The 17,920-nt window shown below is 42.0% G+C and overlaps 1 protein-coding gene across 1 annotated transcript in view; it reads right to left on the bottom strand.

Annotated features, from left to right (window-relative positions):
- The window catches only part of septin12 (septin 12), a 95,748-nt gene that overhangs the window by 66,442 nt on the left and 11,386 nt on the right, over positions 1 to 17,920 (bottom strand). Inside the window, exon 2 of the mRNA XM_076752140.1 lies at positions 1,732 to 3,300. Coding sequence (XP_076608255.1) covers positions 1,732 to 3,300 — 1,569 coding nt within the window. The remainder of the gene's footprint in view (positions 1 to 1,731; positions 3,301 to 17,920) is intronic.

Below are 17,920 nucleotides of genomic sequence, written 5' to 3'. Positions count from 1 at the left end.
GAATATTAGATTCAATTTCTGCCATACTTTGCCAATAAATTCCCCTCAATCTTACAAGCTGATCCTTAAAGTAAAAGCAATTCTTTGAAAACACCCCACTACCAGTCAAAGTCTTATATTTAAAATCTTACTAAAGAAAAAGTGTAGTATTAATAGCAAAATGCACTCAAGTATCAAAAGCAAAAGTACTCATTCTGCAGAAAAATGGTCTCTGTCACTGTTTTATTACTACATGTGTTTTTGCTGTAGAGGTTTATGGTTGCTCAAGCTGTGAGACTCAACTCATCCTTTGCACAACACCATTATATAAATTACATGGAACTGACATTCCACATACTGTACAAACTTTCTGGGTGTATGCATATATAGGTATATGCTATTTGTACGAGAATGTTTGTATATAAGTAATTGTATATTGTTTTATTTTATTTTACTCTATTTTAATTAAAATAATTGAATATATGTTTCGTGTATGTACAGCATTTCTGGCAACAACTGCATTTGAGTACAGAAGGACTCTTCCTATGAACTGCATTTGATATCAGAAATGCAGTAACATAGTAACATAAGTATAAATACCGTTAACACTGCCAAGTCACCGCAGAGATGACCATCAGCATCACAGACTAGGGTTTGCATCCTGACTCTTGTCTGTAGTTAGTTTTAGGTATAGATAGGGAAAAATTGTGGTTTATGTTAACTGTAAATAAACAGACTGCATGGTTTTTCTTTATTAAACCAAGATCATGGTCGTAACCTTAACTGCTAAACTAAAGTGCTGCCAGGGTCTAAACATAACCATTAAAAAAAATTCTGTTTTTTGGTAGTGAATATTTTACTGATAGTGTCAAACTTGTTGCGACTTGCCGCATATATTAATTCATATTTTCTTCATTATGTTAATAAGAAATTTAGCATTTTGTTTACTTCAAAATATATTTGCTGCAGCAAATTAGTTCTACATATATGTGTAATGCAAATTTGATTGTGTAGGTAATATTTCAATTTACTGGGTGATGTTTAAGAAAGATTAAAGCAGAAAGCCAACAGTATTCTGTTTACTTAAGTGCATATAAACACAATGTAAACAGAGAGAAAGAGAAGAGAGAAAGAGAGCTCTGATCAAAGTCTAATCTGGTTAATAGGATGCCAGTTGTATGAACTAAATCAGTCTCAATAACACTGGAAAATTTGTGTGTGTGCTTCTATATGTTGTGGTCTTGTCATGCCAGTGGTCATACACTAGGACACATTCAAACACAGACTACACAACAAACACACACACATGTTCGCCTTTCATCCTTTTTGGACATTACATAGACTTACATTAATTTCCTGGAGACTTACCCTAACAGTTACCCAAACCTAACCATAACCATAACCACTACTTGCTTACCCCTAGCCCTATCCTTAACTTAAACCTAACCTCACCCAAACCTTAACCAGAGTCTTCACCCTAAAATGTAATGATTTACGTTCTGGGCATCTCCACACAAGTGCAGTGAGTTCGCACAATGTGACTGTGTAAACAGATTTCTGTTCCCACAACATGAGTAATGCATTGGAACACACACACACACACACACACACACACACACACACACACACACACACACACACACGCCTTTTGCCCTTTTTGTCTCATGAGTCACATGCAGTGATTTATGGTTAAGAAAGATTGCAAATGCAGTTTTTTTAAGCACTTAATAAGAACTCCCAAAACCATCTTACCTCCCAGTCCTTGTTTCTTCATCCTGTGATTCCATCTTGGAGTGGTCTCTGTAGGACACCCAAATGTACATGACAACCCACCATTGCTTTGTACAGTAGTGGGCTGGGTCTCTACTGTTGGGATGGTGTCGACATGCTGGGAGAAGGAAGCGATCCTCTGTAAGATTGAGCCTACACTATTCTTGGCATCACCCACACCATCCTCCAAAGACTGGATGGATCTGGGGCTGGAGGAACTCTCAGGGTTGGGCAGATTAGAGACCGACTGAACAACTTGAGGCCCTGAGGGAATCTCAAGCTGGGGGATCTGGGCTATAGAAATGGACACTGGGGAGCAGCTCATGTCTGAGACAGGGATGGAGCCCTGTGAGGGAGTTGGAGAACTTGGGGAGAAAGGCAAAAAAGGGTGGTGGTGGGAAGGGGTGTCACATGAACTGTCCAAGCTGCTGACAGAAGCTGAAGGGCTGGCCAAGGTAGATGGTGGGCTAGTGTGGTGTTGGTGGTCTCTTGTGCTCCTTGGAGAAGACTTGGGGTGGATGTGACTCATGGACTGCCCTTGAGCCTTGATTGTAGAGGTGGCTGAGGTGCTGTTTACCAAGCTGTCCAGATCCAAGGGAAACTTGTTGAGACGTGGAGTCCCTTTGGCCTTGGGCTGGGGCTGGGGAGCCTTGAGAATGTGGGGTCCTTGCCCCTGGGAGTGGTTTTTGGAGCCACAGTAGCCATCCTCCCCAAAGGAACTGTCATTATGAAGACGATCATTCCAGTTGGGATTAGCATTTGTATACCTCAGCCCTGAAGACATCCTAGCTCCACCTGCACCCTTTTGAATACTCGTCATTGCTCCATTTCCATAACGAATTTGAAGGTCTAGACAAGGCATGGAGCCATGGTTCACCCCCACAGACTCTGGAAAACCCATCAACCCTGGCCCCTGGTCCATCTCAGAGTGAAAAACACTCCCATGGGAGAAGAACTTCTTTAGGTTGGGGTTTCTTTCCAAGTTGGCACCTCCCTCTAGGTGCTGTTGTGGGAACTGGGGCTGAGTTCGGTGATACTCCCCTTGAGGCAAAGGGCTGTAATATGACCCCAGTTTAGTAAGGGTGAAGGCACCCCCACTACCTCCAGAGTACTCCAAGCTGGATGTGGAGCTGTGAAGGCTATCATTGTCACTGCCTGGCCCAGTCAACATGGAGTAACTTGTGGGGTTTAACCTGCTCTGGAAGGATGCAGCTCTGGCCACAGACGAGCCATTGTTGTGGATGGCTGGCTTGTTCATGGTTCCTCTGTTGAAGGACAGGCTGCTGCCTACAGTACAGGACTTGAGCACTGGGTTGGGATTAGATCTCAGACTGATGCGGGAGTGATGAGCTGGAGAACCTATGTTGTTGTTGTTGTTGTTGTTGAAGGCTAATGAAGAGGACCGGCCACCTCCTTCCTGCCCCTCATTGGCTTTGTTGTGGTTGAGGAAGATATGGGAGGAAGGGGGAGAAATGGGGATGGAGATGGGGGAAGCTGTGGAAAAGGATGGTATGCCGTCCTCATCTTCAGTGTCGAAGGATCTCTTCAGTGCTGCAGATGGAAAGAAATAACATACGAGTATGTTAAAATGTCTCAGTTTTTACACCTAGCATATATGTCAGGTGGACAAGTGATGGACATCCAAAATACCCCACCATCTACCCCATATGATATTAACATATACCATTTGAACTGCAGCTCCCACTGAATATACAGCATGTGACCTCTCACATTACCATAACTTTGTTTAAATCTGATCTTGAGGAAGATAGTGGTCAAATTTACTTAATGGAGGCAACTTACATGTCCCACCCTGTGGTGGGCCATAGTCTGTACAATATGATGGATGTTTAATGTGATGGACTGTTTTCCCCCCTACAATCTGGTGGGAGGCTCAGGAGCCTCCGTTCCCGCATCAGCAGGCACAGGAACAGCTTCTTCCCCAGAGCTATTACCCTGCTAAACTCTGTGCCCTAGCAGCCCCCCCTCCAACTTCCACAACCTTCTCATTGAAACTGACACCCCCCTCCTACCACCTCATGGCCCCGCTCCAACCCCCACCACCCTCCAATTGATTGACACTGGCATCCACTCTTACCACCTCGCTCTCTGGTCATCTGACTAATCATGTTTTGACCCATTGCACCTATTTTTTAGTGTTGTCACCATGTCCCAGGATCTCTGAATTTATTTGGTCGGTATAATGTAATTATGACTGAAAGAACTGAAAGCTAACGCTAATTAAACACCAGTTATAATGAACTGTAGTTTTCACTTGATTGCTTTTGCTACCACAAGGGCTGCAGATTGTAAAATTGTGAGTCCTGTCATCCATTATTTTGTGAGTTTATTTCAAAAATATGGACAATCAAAAAGAAAATGTCATGAAAACATAAAATCACACAGAGACAATTTTTGGTTTGAATGTGTACGTGTTGCCATACTATTAATAACAGCCAAAGTATCCATTGTGTTTAACAGTTCCAACAGTGTGGTTAAAGCTGTGTGTGTGGACATATACACTGCAGTATGTGAATGTACCCTTGTCTCTGCTCAGAAGATCATATTCTGGGTTCAGAAAGATTTTAGACATTTGTATGGAAACAGTGTCCCCATCCTCTGTTGAACACACACACACACACACACGCATGTACGCACACATTTACATGCACGCACATACATACTCATTTCCTTCAAGCTGCAAATACAAAGGGTGAATTGAGGTCAAAGCTGTCAGGGCATTCAATTGGACTGCAATCTGACATGACAAGTGAGTGGGTGGGTCACAGGAGGAGGGGCACTTAATTATAGTTCCAAGGTGAGAGCTGAAATCTCATCCAGAGTCATCCACAACTGCTACCTGCTTCACTTCATGAAATTTGCATCTCAATATCTCTCTGAGACCGATCATAGACTGTATAAAAGAAGTGGACATAGGCACTGTGATGTCACCAAGTGGTTTGTGGACCATCTTGAGAACTCAAGTTTGGCATTTGTGCCATCACCAGTGACCATATGACCATATTTGGACAAAAGAGCTAAGTCATCAGCCAAGTTAGCAAGGTGCATCTGCAATTCACGTTCACTGTAACATTAATAGGGATGCTAATTTGGCTGGCAAAAACAGGCAGAAAACAAAATCAATTCTTAATTGATAATTAATCAATGTTGCCATCGTAGACACTTGTCAATGAGATGGCAGCCACGCCTTAAAGTTAAGATTTCTAGATAGATTTCTATACATTCTGACATCTATTGCAACCAGTGGAGTCATCTGCTACTGCTTAGAAAGAAAGCAGGTTCAAGGCACTTCTGTTTTGGTTTCATGGTTAAGATCCAGAGGTTCCATTCACTTCTTCTATACAGTCTAAGATTCCAATTAATCACAATGCTGTTTAACATATTTGTTAGACGATATTTATACTTATAATGTTAATTCCATTTTTTTCAGTAGGGATCACAGTTAGTTTGACAACACTACAATGGACAATATTACAGCAGGCTTACGACCTGTTTAAGTGTTTGTGTTTCATACCCTGTTGGATCCATTTTTAGCAATGCTGCTGCATCACAAGATCTCAAATTTATTTGATGAGTACAATGTTATCACAACCAAGAGAACTGAAGGCAAGAACTACAAAGATAAAATGTTATGATAAAGTTTTCCTTTGCATGTTTCCTTTAAAGGTGAAAAGCACTTCAACACATGCAAGGCAGGGCATTTACACTTGTTTAGATGATGCTAGGGATAGTCTGTTCAACCATACAGCTCAACTTAGAGAAATAAGGTGGAATTACAGGACTCCTCATGTCATTAAGACTAAAAAGACTAAAACACAGTCTCCATGTGTTGTATGAGCAGACCATTGACCTCTCGGTGACATGTACACACACACACACACACACACACACACACACACACACACACACACACAGCATTATTCATGCATTATTCACTGAGCGCAATGACTAATGTTGGTTTCGCTTAGCTGCTTCTGAAGTGCCTTTGTGTACAAAGTGAGAAACTAGCTGATTACAAAGAGTATCTGGTGACATGATTGTGTTGTCATACTGAAAGAATTAATGCTGTCAAAATGTACATTATACGGAATTTATCAAGTGAGACACTGTAGTCCGGGTAATTCTGTCTATGGACTATATTACAGTAAATATATTGTTATGGAATTTGGTAGCTTCTGTTTGCTCTGGGGCTCAATTCAAAACACTGTTCAGTAATGATTATTCTGGGACATTCCAAGGTGACCCAGGAGATAGATAAGTCAAATCTCTTTCTCTTTCTCTCTCTCACTCTCACTCTCACTACCTCTCCCTCTCTCCACCTCTACCTGTTCTGCTCAAGGTTTCTACTTGTTAAAAGTAAGATTTTCCTGGCCATTGTTACCAAGTGCTTGCTCAGGGGTAAAGTTGGGTCTCTCCACCTCTGTCCACCTCTAACTGTACCACTCAAGGCTTCTACTTGTTAAAAGGAAGATTTTCCTGGTCACTGTCACCAAGGGCTTGCTCGGGGGGGTTGTTGGGTCTCGTAGATAAAGTTCTGAGCAGCTCTATAGGGAAAGTGCCCTGACACAACTTCTCTTGTGATTTGGTGCAATATAAACATCTGCTCAAACTCCTGAAGCCTTGGTTTCTGGGGAATTATGATGGCCATTTTTTGACAGTTTTACGGACTATTGCAAGAATTTATTGAAAAAAAAAAAAACACAAAGCAAAAATAAACAAGAAACAAAATAATCATCAATCAACTATGCCTTTTATCACACACCTAACTTGTTTCATTTCCTACCTGAGCAGCTAATGGCTCACAGTCTTTATAGGCTCCAGGCAGGCTGGGGAGGGATAGAGAGTGCGTGTCCATGTGCATGTGAGAGAGAGAGAGAGAGAGAGAGAGAGAGAGAGAGAGAGAGCTATGTGGACTCGGCTGGGTTCCCTGAGTCTACAAGTGTGAACCTGCCCTCAATACAAAAGATAAGGAGTCCAGGTATCAGGTAATTGCCGGCACCGTGTCAAATGCTAGGGAAATAATTACGGTGGCAGTGGTGCAGCCCGTCTCCACTCTGTGTGTGTGTGTTGTCTACAACTCCCTCTGTTCTCACAGTTGTGCAGACCCTAATCCTCTCTTCTTACACAATAACTCCTCTCTCTCTCTCTCTCTCTCTCACACACACACACACACACACACACACACACACACACATAGTGTGCGTCAATGCATGTGATGACAGATTGGTTCCTGTATAAACAGCCTTTGCATGTGAACATTCTCCTTCTTTGTGCTTTATCATCCATTATGCTGCATTTGTAAAGCTTTTACAAAGTTAAGATGGTTAAACATCAACATAAAACACAATTTAATTTCTAGGTTTATGATTAAAGGTGACATATTATGAAGCTTTTTCAATAAGTTACATAGGTCTATGATTTCCATAAAACATGTTTTTGAAGCTGTTTGCTGGAAATAGCCTTTAGGAAAAGATTCTCACCTCCCTCTATTTACCTCCGTTTCAGTCCCTTTTAGAATGCACTGTGTCTGGTGTCTGTAGCTTTAAATGTACATGAGCTCCTGCTACCCCGCCCATAAAGTGTTACCGTGGTAACGGGGAGAGCGTAGCCCCACATAGCACTACCCGTGTGAAAGTAGCAAACATGGTGGCAATGAACAGACCAAGTACTTCAGTAGTTCAACTGTTTGAGTCGGATCCTGAAGGGAAGGGAGGCTCCTGCAGAGCCTCAGACTCAGAGAATTCAGCAGGATGCTTCTGAATGGTTAGTCAAAAAAATGTCTTTCTATTTTTTTCTCTTTAATATGAGCGCCCCCTGTACAGGAGAAGTGTGAGACGCCTGCAGTTCAGATCAATGCTCACGCTAGGAAGCACCAATGCCAACTTGTAGCATACCAGAATGACGGGGAGAAACTCAGCTAAAAGCCCCTACCAAGCGTTGGCACCCAAACGAAACATAATTCATACCCCAAGAAATTATATGGTCATGTAACAAAAACACAAAAATTGCGCATGTCCACTTTAGAGTGTCTGCTGATTTCACTTTCAGTTTCACCACGCAAACCACAAACGCCTGGTATCATATGAAAGCAGAGAGTCCAAAGGTCCTGGTTGTTTATATAAAGAGGGGTGGGGGGAGCACTCCTCATGCGATATACTGTCTCTGCGGATACTTCCTTCTGGATCATCATTGGTATTTCTATGGTGAACTTGGGTGCTGCCCCTCGAATCTCTGGTTCATAGAGGTGTCGATCATCAAATTCGACCATTGGGTTGCTGGGACATTGACCGGTGCTGTTAGTTTCAGCCCTCCTTCTCATTTACAAATGAATGGGCAGAGCGCACACAGATGACACTGCTGACCAGCACTACTGGCCATTCACCACAGGCTGAGAAAAAGTAGCTAGCGAAAGCACACACATTCAAATGTAAAATGTGGGTGCTATCATTGGTTGCAAATACTGGTATGCAAGGTTTCTTATTTCTTTAGCTTTATACATGCATGATTTTTTTATTTGTTTGTATCAGTACACATGTGGAAATTGTGCAACAATGCAGTCAGAGCCTGAGAACATGCCACTGCAGATACTCACCTTATGTTATGCATTATAGGTTACAAGACGGCTGCAGTAACTGGACAAAACTCCATGCATGATGGACCATCCAGGTTTAGAACCTGTTTGCCAAAATGTGTTCTTGCTGCAGAACGCATGCAACAATTACAGTGCTGACTACGGTCCTTTACAGCTATGGGGGCACAGAGCAGTGAGTTTTATCTATAATAACCTACTTAACTTCACTGTTCATACACCATAATAAACTAAATATAGTCAGCTAATACCACAAATTCAGATCATATTTTTTCCTGAACATATAGCCAAGTTTTTACAAAGCAAATGCTATTACACAATTATTCATATGAAACATTTTACAGATATACAATAAATATTTATTGACCGTAGTCATGAATATTTGTACATGGAAATAAGTGAAGGAAACTAAATTAGAAAAATGTGAATACAGATCTTGACATTACATGACAGGTATTTAGTCTATAGGAGTTTGGTGAGCTGGTGCTGGGGCTTCCTTGGGCAGAAGATTCATGAAGTCATCCCATCATGCGTTGTACTTCAGATACATTGGGAGTTTCCTGATGCCCAGGGAAGATACGGAGGCTTCAAACCACCCCCTTGATTGAATCTTGACAATCTTGATGACCTCCTCCTTGACTGGATGCTCACATTGTGAAGACACGTCCGGCAGGATGTTTATCTTCAGAATCTCAGCTCTGTACGATGATGGGTTGACAAAGACCTTCTCCATGATCATGTCCATCAAATTATCAACATACCCTGTGCAATACACAGCCACACAGACACAGACACACACAGACACAGACACACACACACACACACACACACACACACACACACACACACATACGCAAGAACATGAATCACTAGGATCATTTACTAGATTATTCAACAAATGTTAATATAGTAACATTTTGTACTTTGAATTTTGTAGTTTCTCAGGTTTTTAAGTGTGTTTTCTTGGGTTATTTATTGTGTTGAAAGTACTGAGTTGCAGTCCTTCTTGTCATGTACAATATAAATGTTAATTCTTAGGTTGTTTATTTTGAGTAAAAAAAAGAAGAAAACTAACAAAACACACTTATGAATGTGGCCTCAGTCTTCACTGATTGGCTCTGCACTCTCCCTTCATGGACTTTGGAAAGCTCAGTTTGAAAAGAGGATCCCCTGATGATGTGATGGCTTGTCCTCTATCAGCATTCTCACTGCAATGCGGTATTACAACATTATTCCTTGCAGGACACAGTAGCCTGGACAGCTGTAACAAAACTATATTGTTATGATTGTTATGATAACAGGGCATACATACATGACAGCACTGTTACAGTATAAATTCATGCACTAAAGGCTGCAACAGCTCACTGCTACACTTGATCAGCAGCAGGTAACTGTAATGATGCACTGGCCTATATAAAAAAGGGAAGTGACATCAACCTTATTTTACATGTATAGCTATGCCAACAGCTACATACACTCATAAATAAACTCCAAGACAAGAAACTCATTGCACAGAATGGTTGGCTTGGAGTGTAAATTGTGCTGTGATGTAGCAGTCTCAACCATACACTCATTTTGCCGTGGGTTATGCTAACATTTTCCAGTTTAGAAAATATTTCCAAATGCATTATTTTCTCAAACTCCCAAAGCTTAGACCCAGCAAAGCATCTGTGTATGTATCGCTTGACCGACTGGGTCACTGAGTTTGCATATGGAGACCATACTGATTGCTAACTAGAAGCTAGTGGTTAACGTTAGCTTGTGCTATATTGCAAAACACTACTTGGTGAATTTGTGGAAAACTGCAAAATAAACACAGCTAAATATTTGTAAATGCTGACATTTCCCTCAAACATGCGTTAAATCATTTGCAAGATCAGAAACGTATTTCACAAAATGTTTTGGACTGCACTGTAACTTGTGGTGTGATGTACCAAAAGCTATGGTAGCAGCTGGTTAACCTTTGATGGCTGAAGTCGTAGTCTCAAAGCTAGCGGTTAGCCTTACATCGTTTTCAATGGCAAAACACATGCTACAGCATGCAAGAGTTCATGCTAATCTACAGAAGAAACACAGAGCTAATTATTTGTATACTTACATGTCCCTCGTCTGTAGGTATTCCATGCAAAGTTGGAAGTGACCTCTTGTTTAGAAAAAGCCTCCCGGCTAATCCTGCCTCATACTAACCGAAGTTGGAGAAAGTCAGCCTCGAAGTGGTTAGCACACACCAACAGGTTTTTGCCAACTGTAGTGGGGACACTGCCTTCAAAAATGAATTCAATCCATGCCACTCTTCTGTCCTCTGCGGCTGGGAGCCGATGGAGCGATTTGTGCTCATCTTTACTGCCAACAACAGAACACTGCGTGTGGCGCCTCGACATCATGATTCCTAACACGGTGCTTTCGATAACAAAATGGCGGATCTATGAGAAGGTAGCGCTGTATCTGGTAGGTGGAGAGACACCGGGAGATGGGGAGGGGGGTGGTGGCTGGTGGGTGGGAATATGCAAATGTGCCCGTTTCTTATGTAGGAGTACGCGCCAAACTCAATTGGCTTGTTTGGAAGCTGCAGGCAGGGTGCTTTCAGAAATCCGTATCTCACTCAAAGCATGGGCTTCATCTATGTGTTCAAGTGGCTTTTTGCAATTCAGACACTGAGCAGCAGTTAAAAACCTATGTCACAGGCTCATAGATTTTACAGCTGTTTCGAGCCCTACCTAATGATCGTCATGAGTACAAGGGAGCTTCTTTGCTTCTCACAGTGAACACTGTCATATATCTCCTCACCAATTTTATTATCAAAACACCACTTACGGTGCTAACTGATAACATAGTGTCCGTCGCCTCCCCAAAACATCTCATCTACAGAAGTTCATATAGCTGCTTAAGCAGCTGCACTAATACACAGAATCCCAGAATAAAGAAAACATTGAACAACCTCCAGTTCAACTGGTCAGGATGACGTTCCCTCCAAGAGGAAATCAATGCTGCGTGTATGTATACACGTGTGTGTGTGTGTGTGTACACGCACGTGCACAAACACACAATAATTGCTTTTGTGTCCTCCTTTGTGTGCACATGCATATACACACACACAATAATTGCTTTTGCGTCCTCCTTTGTGTAGTACTAAAGCACAGTAGTGATTAGTAATTACAGTTATATTGACAACACAAACTCATATACATATTTTTTTAACCTTATTTTTCTTGGTTTTTCTTTATTGCCAGTTGAAAGTGACAAAGTGGAAAGGGGGAGAGAGAGGGGACGACATGCAGCAAAGGCCCACAAGTTGGAATCAGTAAGGGCACACCCTTAGTACATGGGGTGCATGCTCTATCATGTAAGTGACCTGCCCACCCCACAAATCTTTTAAATGAAGAGTGTTTTCCACCACAATATGAACAGACATAATCATTAGTGATGGGATTTCTCTCTCTCTCTGCTTCTCTGCTGTCCCCCAAAGACCAAAGAGTTGCTCTTAGTGACGAAATTCAAAGAAAATACTTAGAATTATGATGTTTTCAAAGGATTCCTTACTGTTAGATCCTAATGGTAAAGATAAAAGTTATTCACATAGCATCTTAGCCTTTAAGAAAGCTCCTCACGATAAAATTGTTGGCAGTAAGGAGGAGGACTTTGAAGAGGCTTAAGAGTTTCTTAAGCAGAGGAGAAAATGGCGGAATGAGAAAGAGGTAGGAGAAATATCTTCCAAACGCTGAATGACAGTGAGTTAAGGAAATGCTACAGATTAGATGGTGCAGGGATAATGTTTGTGATCGATCTCAGTCGAAATGCACTCACATCTCATACCCAACACAATACATTAGCACTATAATGCCAGAAATTAAAGTGATCACAACTCTAGGATATTCGCCAACTGGAAAAATGCAGCAGTGATGACTTGGGTCTGTCACAATCATCAGCAGAGTGATCACACAACAACAGTGCTTTCGCAGCCTCATACTGTGTTGCAGTTCATCTCATTTCCACTGAATGTCTGCACCTTGCAGGCACAAAAAGGGCATCCATGGACATAGCATGCTTCCACAGTGTTGGTGTAATTGATGGGAAAGTTATGATTATGGTACAGTTATGTCAATTAAGGCAGCTACTTGTATAGGTTGGCCAGCAAAACTCACAACAAAAATCACCAAAACTGAAGAAAGCTGAGGTAATTTTCCCCATTAATAGGCCTATCAAATAGATCACGTACTAAAATAAACAGCATGGTAACAAATGGAAGCAAATAAATATCACAACTATCAGCATATGAAGAGGTTACTGCCCAAGTAGGCCTGCGTTTTCAAATATTTTGTAGCCTACTTTCAAAGTATAGCTTGCAATTTTTCAACAAAGATGTTCATTACATAAAATAGTATTTATAATTACACCATGTCTTAATAGAGGCTTACTTCTATGATTAGGCCTATCGAAATCACTGTCCATCATCAGTAACAATGATGTGTCTTTTTTAGCAACCAGTCACATCATTTATAATGTGTCATACCGAGGGGGTCAACCATGCCACGTCACTAAGGTTTAGTCCCGTCCTGCTCAGAGTTGCTCTGAGAATATTCCTAAATCACTCCTAAGCAAGGACTCCTTGCTATAATTTTTAAGGACAAGTTAGTAGCTCTCTGAGAGAACTCTAAATGTTTGTGAATATGGCCCCTGATCATTAGAAATCATAATTGTGTGTCACGTGACAGTTTTTCCTCAGAAAGGAAAATTAGAAAAAACGGTGAATGGAAGCAAATTGCCCCCCCGCTCAACAGCTCTGCCAGCACTCTTGCACACTCTGTTCACCACGCCCATCTGCTCATTCACCTGACACACACCTGGGACTCATCACTAATAAGCACAAGATTTAAGTGGCTCTAACTCAGTCATTGCCGGATTGTTCTTAGCCCTTATGCAAGACTCTCCAGCAATTATTCTCCAACGGATTTCTCTGTATTGACCAAGTCTGCCTTTGACCTTGCCTGCTCTCCTACCCCCGGGTAAAGAACTCTGTTTTATAACTCTGGGTTGAGGGAAGTAGAAGGGCCTCAACCCAGCAGCAGGACCACTATCTGCTTCTTTGTGCAAGGAGGAACAGGAGGAGCAATGCCAGAGCCCTACAAAATGACCTCCAGCAGGCTACTGGTGTGCATGTTCCTCACCAAACTGTCAGAAACAGACTCCATGAGGGTGGCATGAGGGTCCAACATCTTCTAGTGGGACCTATGCTCAAAGCTCAGCACTTTGCAGCTCAATTGGCATTCGGCAGATAACACCAGAATTGGCAGGTCCGCCACTGCCATCCCATTCTATTCACAGATGACAGCAGATTCACACTGAGCACATGTGACAGACCTTAAAGAGTCTGGAGACGCTGTGGTGAACATTATGCTGCCTGTAACATCATCCATCATGACCAGTTTGGCGATGGGTCAGTGATGGTCTGGGAAAGCATATCCTTGACAGTCGCACAGACTTCCATATCATAGCCAATGGAACCGGACTGCTGTTAGGTACTGGGATGAAATCCTCAGAGCAATTGTCAGACCTTAGGTTGGTACAGTGGGCCCTGGGTTCCTCCTGGTGTAGGACAATGTCCGGCTCATCTGGTCAGAGTGTGTAGGCAGTTCCTGGATGATGAAGGCATTGATGCCATTTACTGGCCTTTACGTTCCCCTGACCTAAATCCAATTGAGCACCTATGAGACGTTATGTATCGGTGCATCCAATACCACCAAGTACTGCTACAGACTGTCCAGGAGCTCACCGATGCCCTGATCCTGGTCTGGGAGGAGATCCCCCAGGACACCATCCATTGACTCATCAGGAGCATGCCCAGATGTTGTCGGAACTGGATACAGACACATGGGGGCCAGACACACTACTGAGACACATTATGAGTTGCTGTGATGAAATTCATGCAAGTTGGATCAGCCTGTGATTTAAATTTTTTTGCTTTGATTTTCGGTGTGATTTTGAATCCTGCCCTTTATGGGTTGATGATTTCTGTTTCCACTGGTTAGGTGAAGATAAAAACGAACTAGCAAATGAAACTGACCAAGTTCCACTGCAGCATTTTACTAAACTTTCTAAACCTGTGCAGCATTTCCAGGTACTACTGTTGCAGCAGAGATGCTCTCAAGCGTTGGACATACTGCGCTAACAACACTGCAGTTTGAGCTCAAACCTCTCATCCCTTTGAAGTCCTGTTTTTGAAGCGATGTTCGTCAGTAAATGACACTTTCATCATTCTCATACAGACAGCAGACTGCAAACACTTACAAAATAATGCTGTGAACTAGTTTTAAATGAAAAAAGCTGCATAATCATATTTCTCTAACTTGGTTGTAGTTGAGCTGGTTTGGCTATAGCCAAATTTTAGAAATTAGTGAGGTCCAGAAAGTTTTTTATGGAGCTGTATCTGTTGACACTTGCCTTTTATGAGACTTAGGCTTAGACTTAGACTTTTACTTTATTGATCCCAATTTGGGAAATTCTTTTGTTGCAGCAGCAGCTTTAAACATACAAATAAACATAAAATATATACAAAAAAGAAGAACAAGGATGAGAATAAAACTAAGAGAAAAAGAATGTCCTCATAAAATATAACTAAGCATATAAACATGGAATAACAGCAATTCTTAAGATATAACTCTGTATATAAACATAGAATAATAGCAATTGTTAAAAATATAAGTATAACTAGATATGAAGTTATATAATAAAAATACAATATAACAAAGTATATAAACAAGTATTAACAGCAGTTCTTAAGAGAGAGAGAGAGCCAGAAGTATATACCAGAAAAAATATGTGCAAGTTCCAGATGATAAATACATGTAAATAATAAACATTTTTGTGCAATATTGCAGTAGTGCAAATAATATGTAAAATTGAAATATTGGGGTTTGTGAAATTGGTAGAGATTGACAATTCAAATTATTACTACTAGGTGGTAAAGAGGATGTTTAGGGTTGTCCATGATGAACAACAGTCTGTCCAGTGTCCTCCTCTCCACCACCTCCTCAAAGGTGTCTAATTGGCAGCCAAAGAGCCGGTCTTCCTGATCAGTTTGTTCAGTCTGTTGGTGTCACCAGCACCAGTGATGTAAGGGCAATGGGTTGGTAGTCGTTGGGGCCAGATGGAGACTTTTTCGCCAGGAACACAGGATGTCTTTCACAGCACCTGGACTCACGTTGAAGAGGTGTCCCAGGATCACAGACAGCTGGCTGGCACAAGTCCTCAGGACTCCGGAACTAAGGCCATCAGGGCCAGCAGTCTTGCCCAGGTGCAGCATCTCCAGCTGTCTTCTTACCTGGCACGTAGTCAGGCAGGGGATAGTGTTAGTGGAGGGTGTGCAGTGGGGGATGGTAGGGGATGTGGGAATTGAGTCCATTGGAGGGTTGGAGAGAGAAAGCATGGGCAGAGGGGGGTTATGGAAGCCGTCGTGAACAGTGGTAAGGTGTGAGGGGGCGGGAGAATGCAAGGCCACTCCTGGCTGTGAGCTAAACCTGTTGAAAAAGTGGTTTAGCTCATTGGCCCTCTCAAGGCTGCCTGCTGCTGGTCTGTCTCTTGCCTTGAGCCCCGTGATGTCCTTCATTCCTGTCCACACGTCCTTCCCTCTGTTCTGCCTCAGCTTCTCCCTCAGCTCGTGCTGAACACTCCTTTTCAGGTCACTGGTGATCCAGGGCTTGCTATTGGAAAAGCAGTGTACAGTCTGGGTTGGCAGTATGGTCTGTTCACAGAACTTGATGTATGCTGTGATTCTGTGATTCTCAGTCAGGCTGCTGATCTATGAAATGTATTTATATAGCATTTTTCAAGTCTGATGATCACTTACAGTCCTTGTACAACACAAGTTTGTATTCACCCAGTCAATCTACATGGCATTACAAGCTTTTAACCATGCACACCCACTTAAACACAGCTGGCACAGTATCTGGAGCAATCTGGTGTTCATCTTATCTTATCTTACTTCAACATGTGGACTGCTGAGGGCTGGAATCAAACTACCGACCTTCTGATACTTGGACGACCATTTTACCTCCTGCGCCACATGTCAAAAAGAAGTGTTAACATGTTCAGTTGTAAATCCCACATCCAGGTCTATTTAATGACATGTCGACAATAAAATTAGAGAAGTGGCCAAATTAATCTTTTTTTTCCTGAAACTGTCTCATATTGGAAGGCTCATTTAGGCTAATTAAGTGAAAACGCTGTGGTGACTCATTAGTTGCTTACTGAATAGTCTACAGGTGTGTTTACATTTGACTTGAGGACCAGTCACATCCACATGTCACTGAAGCCAAGAACAGCCATGTTTGCAATGGTGTATTTTAATGCCATTATTCTAGAGACAACTAGCTTTATAATATAGAGATAATCAACCAGTTATCATGAGAAATCTTCTTATTACTTGAGATGTTTATAAGCGATCAATAGTGTCAATGCTAGCATGCATAGATGGCATATTGGAAAGTGTAGCAACTGATTTAAGCTAATAATATGTGATGTGCCACGGAAAAACCAGCAACAAGTCTGCCCGGTGCAAGTTGTGTAAACAAAGAAAAATCGTTTTTTTTTTTTTAAATTAGTGATTTTCGTTTTTTTGCAGAATATGTAAGTTGAAATCATAAAGAAGCCACTCCATGTTTCAAATAACAGTATTGGGGGCCTTAAAACCATAAACTTTGTATTTGAATTTGGGTTGTTTTAGAGGAAATTCTCGGTCCCAGTTGGGGGTGTGGCGATTCAACAGAAAATTTGCATACTGGCTTTCTTTGGCTATTCACATACTTCTTTTCTTTTTTCGGCCAGCTGCATGTTAAAAGGGAACCACATGGCTACTTATGCAGCCGCATAAAAATCCAATTCCCTTTCTCCACATAGCCCGGCAGTTTTGAAAAAGACCAATAGAAAAAACATATGAGCAGAGCAGAGAGACGCCAGTGGGAGAGAGGAGCCAGAGCACGCCAACTTACCGCAGCGAATTGCCGATAGTGAATAGGACTTGAAGTCCGTCGGTAGCAGAAGGATCACTTTTGTCAGGAACGTTAGCAGCTGGACTCGAAGAGGATCAAATACTTCCATAGAGTTTCCCAGGAGCAGCCGGCATCTGCGGAGTTAAGAACGACCGGCACCAATCCTGACCGTCTCTGACTGACTGACTGACTGTCAGGTCCCGAGTATTGTGAGTACTGTACATATTCGCCTTATTCACTTGTTGCACTGCGCTTAGAGACGCTATCCTGCTATGCAACATTTTGATCTCCTGTTTTGATTTTGTTGGGAAGACCCGTGGTAAAACCCGGAGTCGACTTCTGAATGTACTTTTTGTTGATAAAGAAAACACTGAATTGAACTGAACTGTGGGGAATACCGGGGCGGACTGTCACTTTGAGGGATTGCACTAAATACTATTGCCACACACATACATGCCTGTATATTGCTCACTGGTTGATTAATACACTGTTGAACGTTCCGTTAGTGTTCATTCGAAATCACATACAGGGATTACAAACTGTTTTTTCATGCTAGATGCTATGGCTATACCTTACA

Source organism: Chaetodon auriga, chromosome 16 (assembly GCF_051107435.1).
Source record: "Chaetodon auriga isolate fChaAug3 chromosome 16, fChaAug3.hap1, whole genome shotgun sequence".
In the NCBI taxonomy this organism is placed as follows: domain Eukaryota; kingdom Metazoa; phylum Chordata; class Actinopteri; order Chaetodontiformes; family Chaetodontidae; genus Chaetodon; species Chaetodon auriga.
Note: the sequence above shows the minus strand (reverse complement) of the source record. Positions and strands in the feature narration are given on the sequence as shown.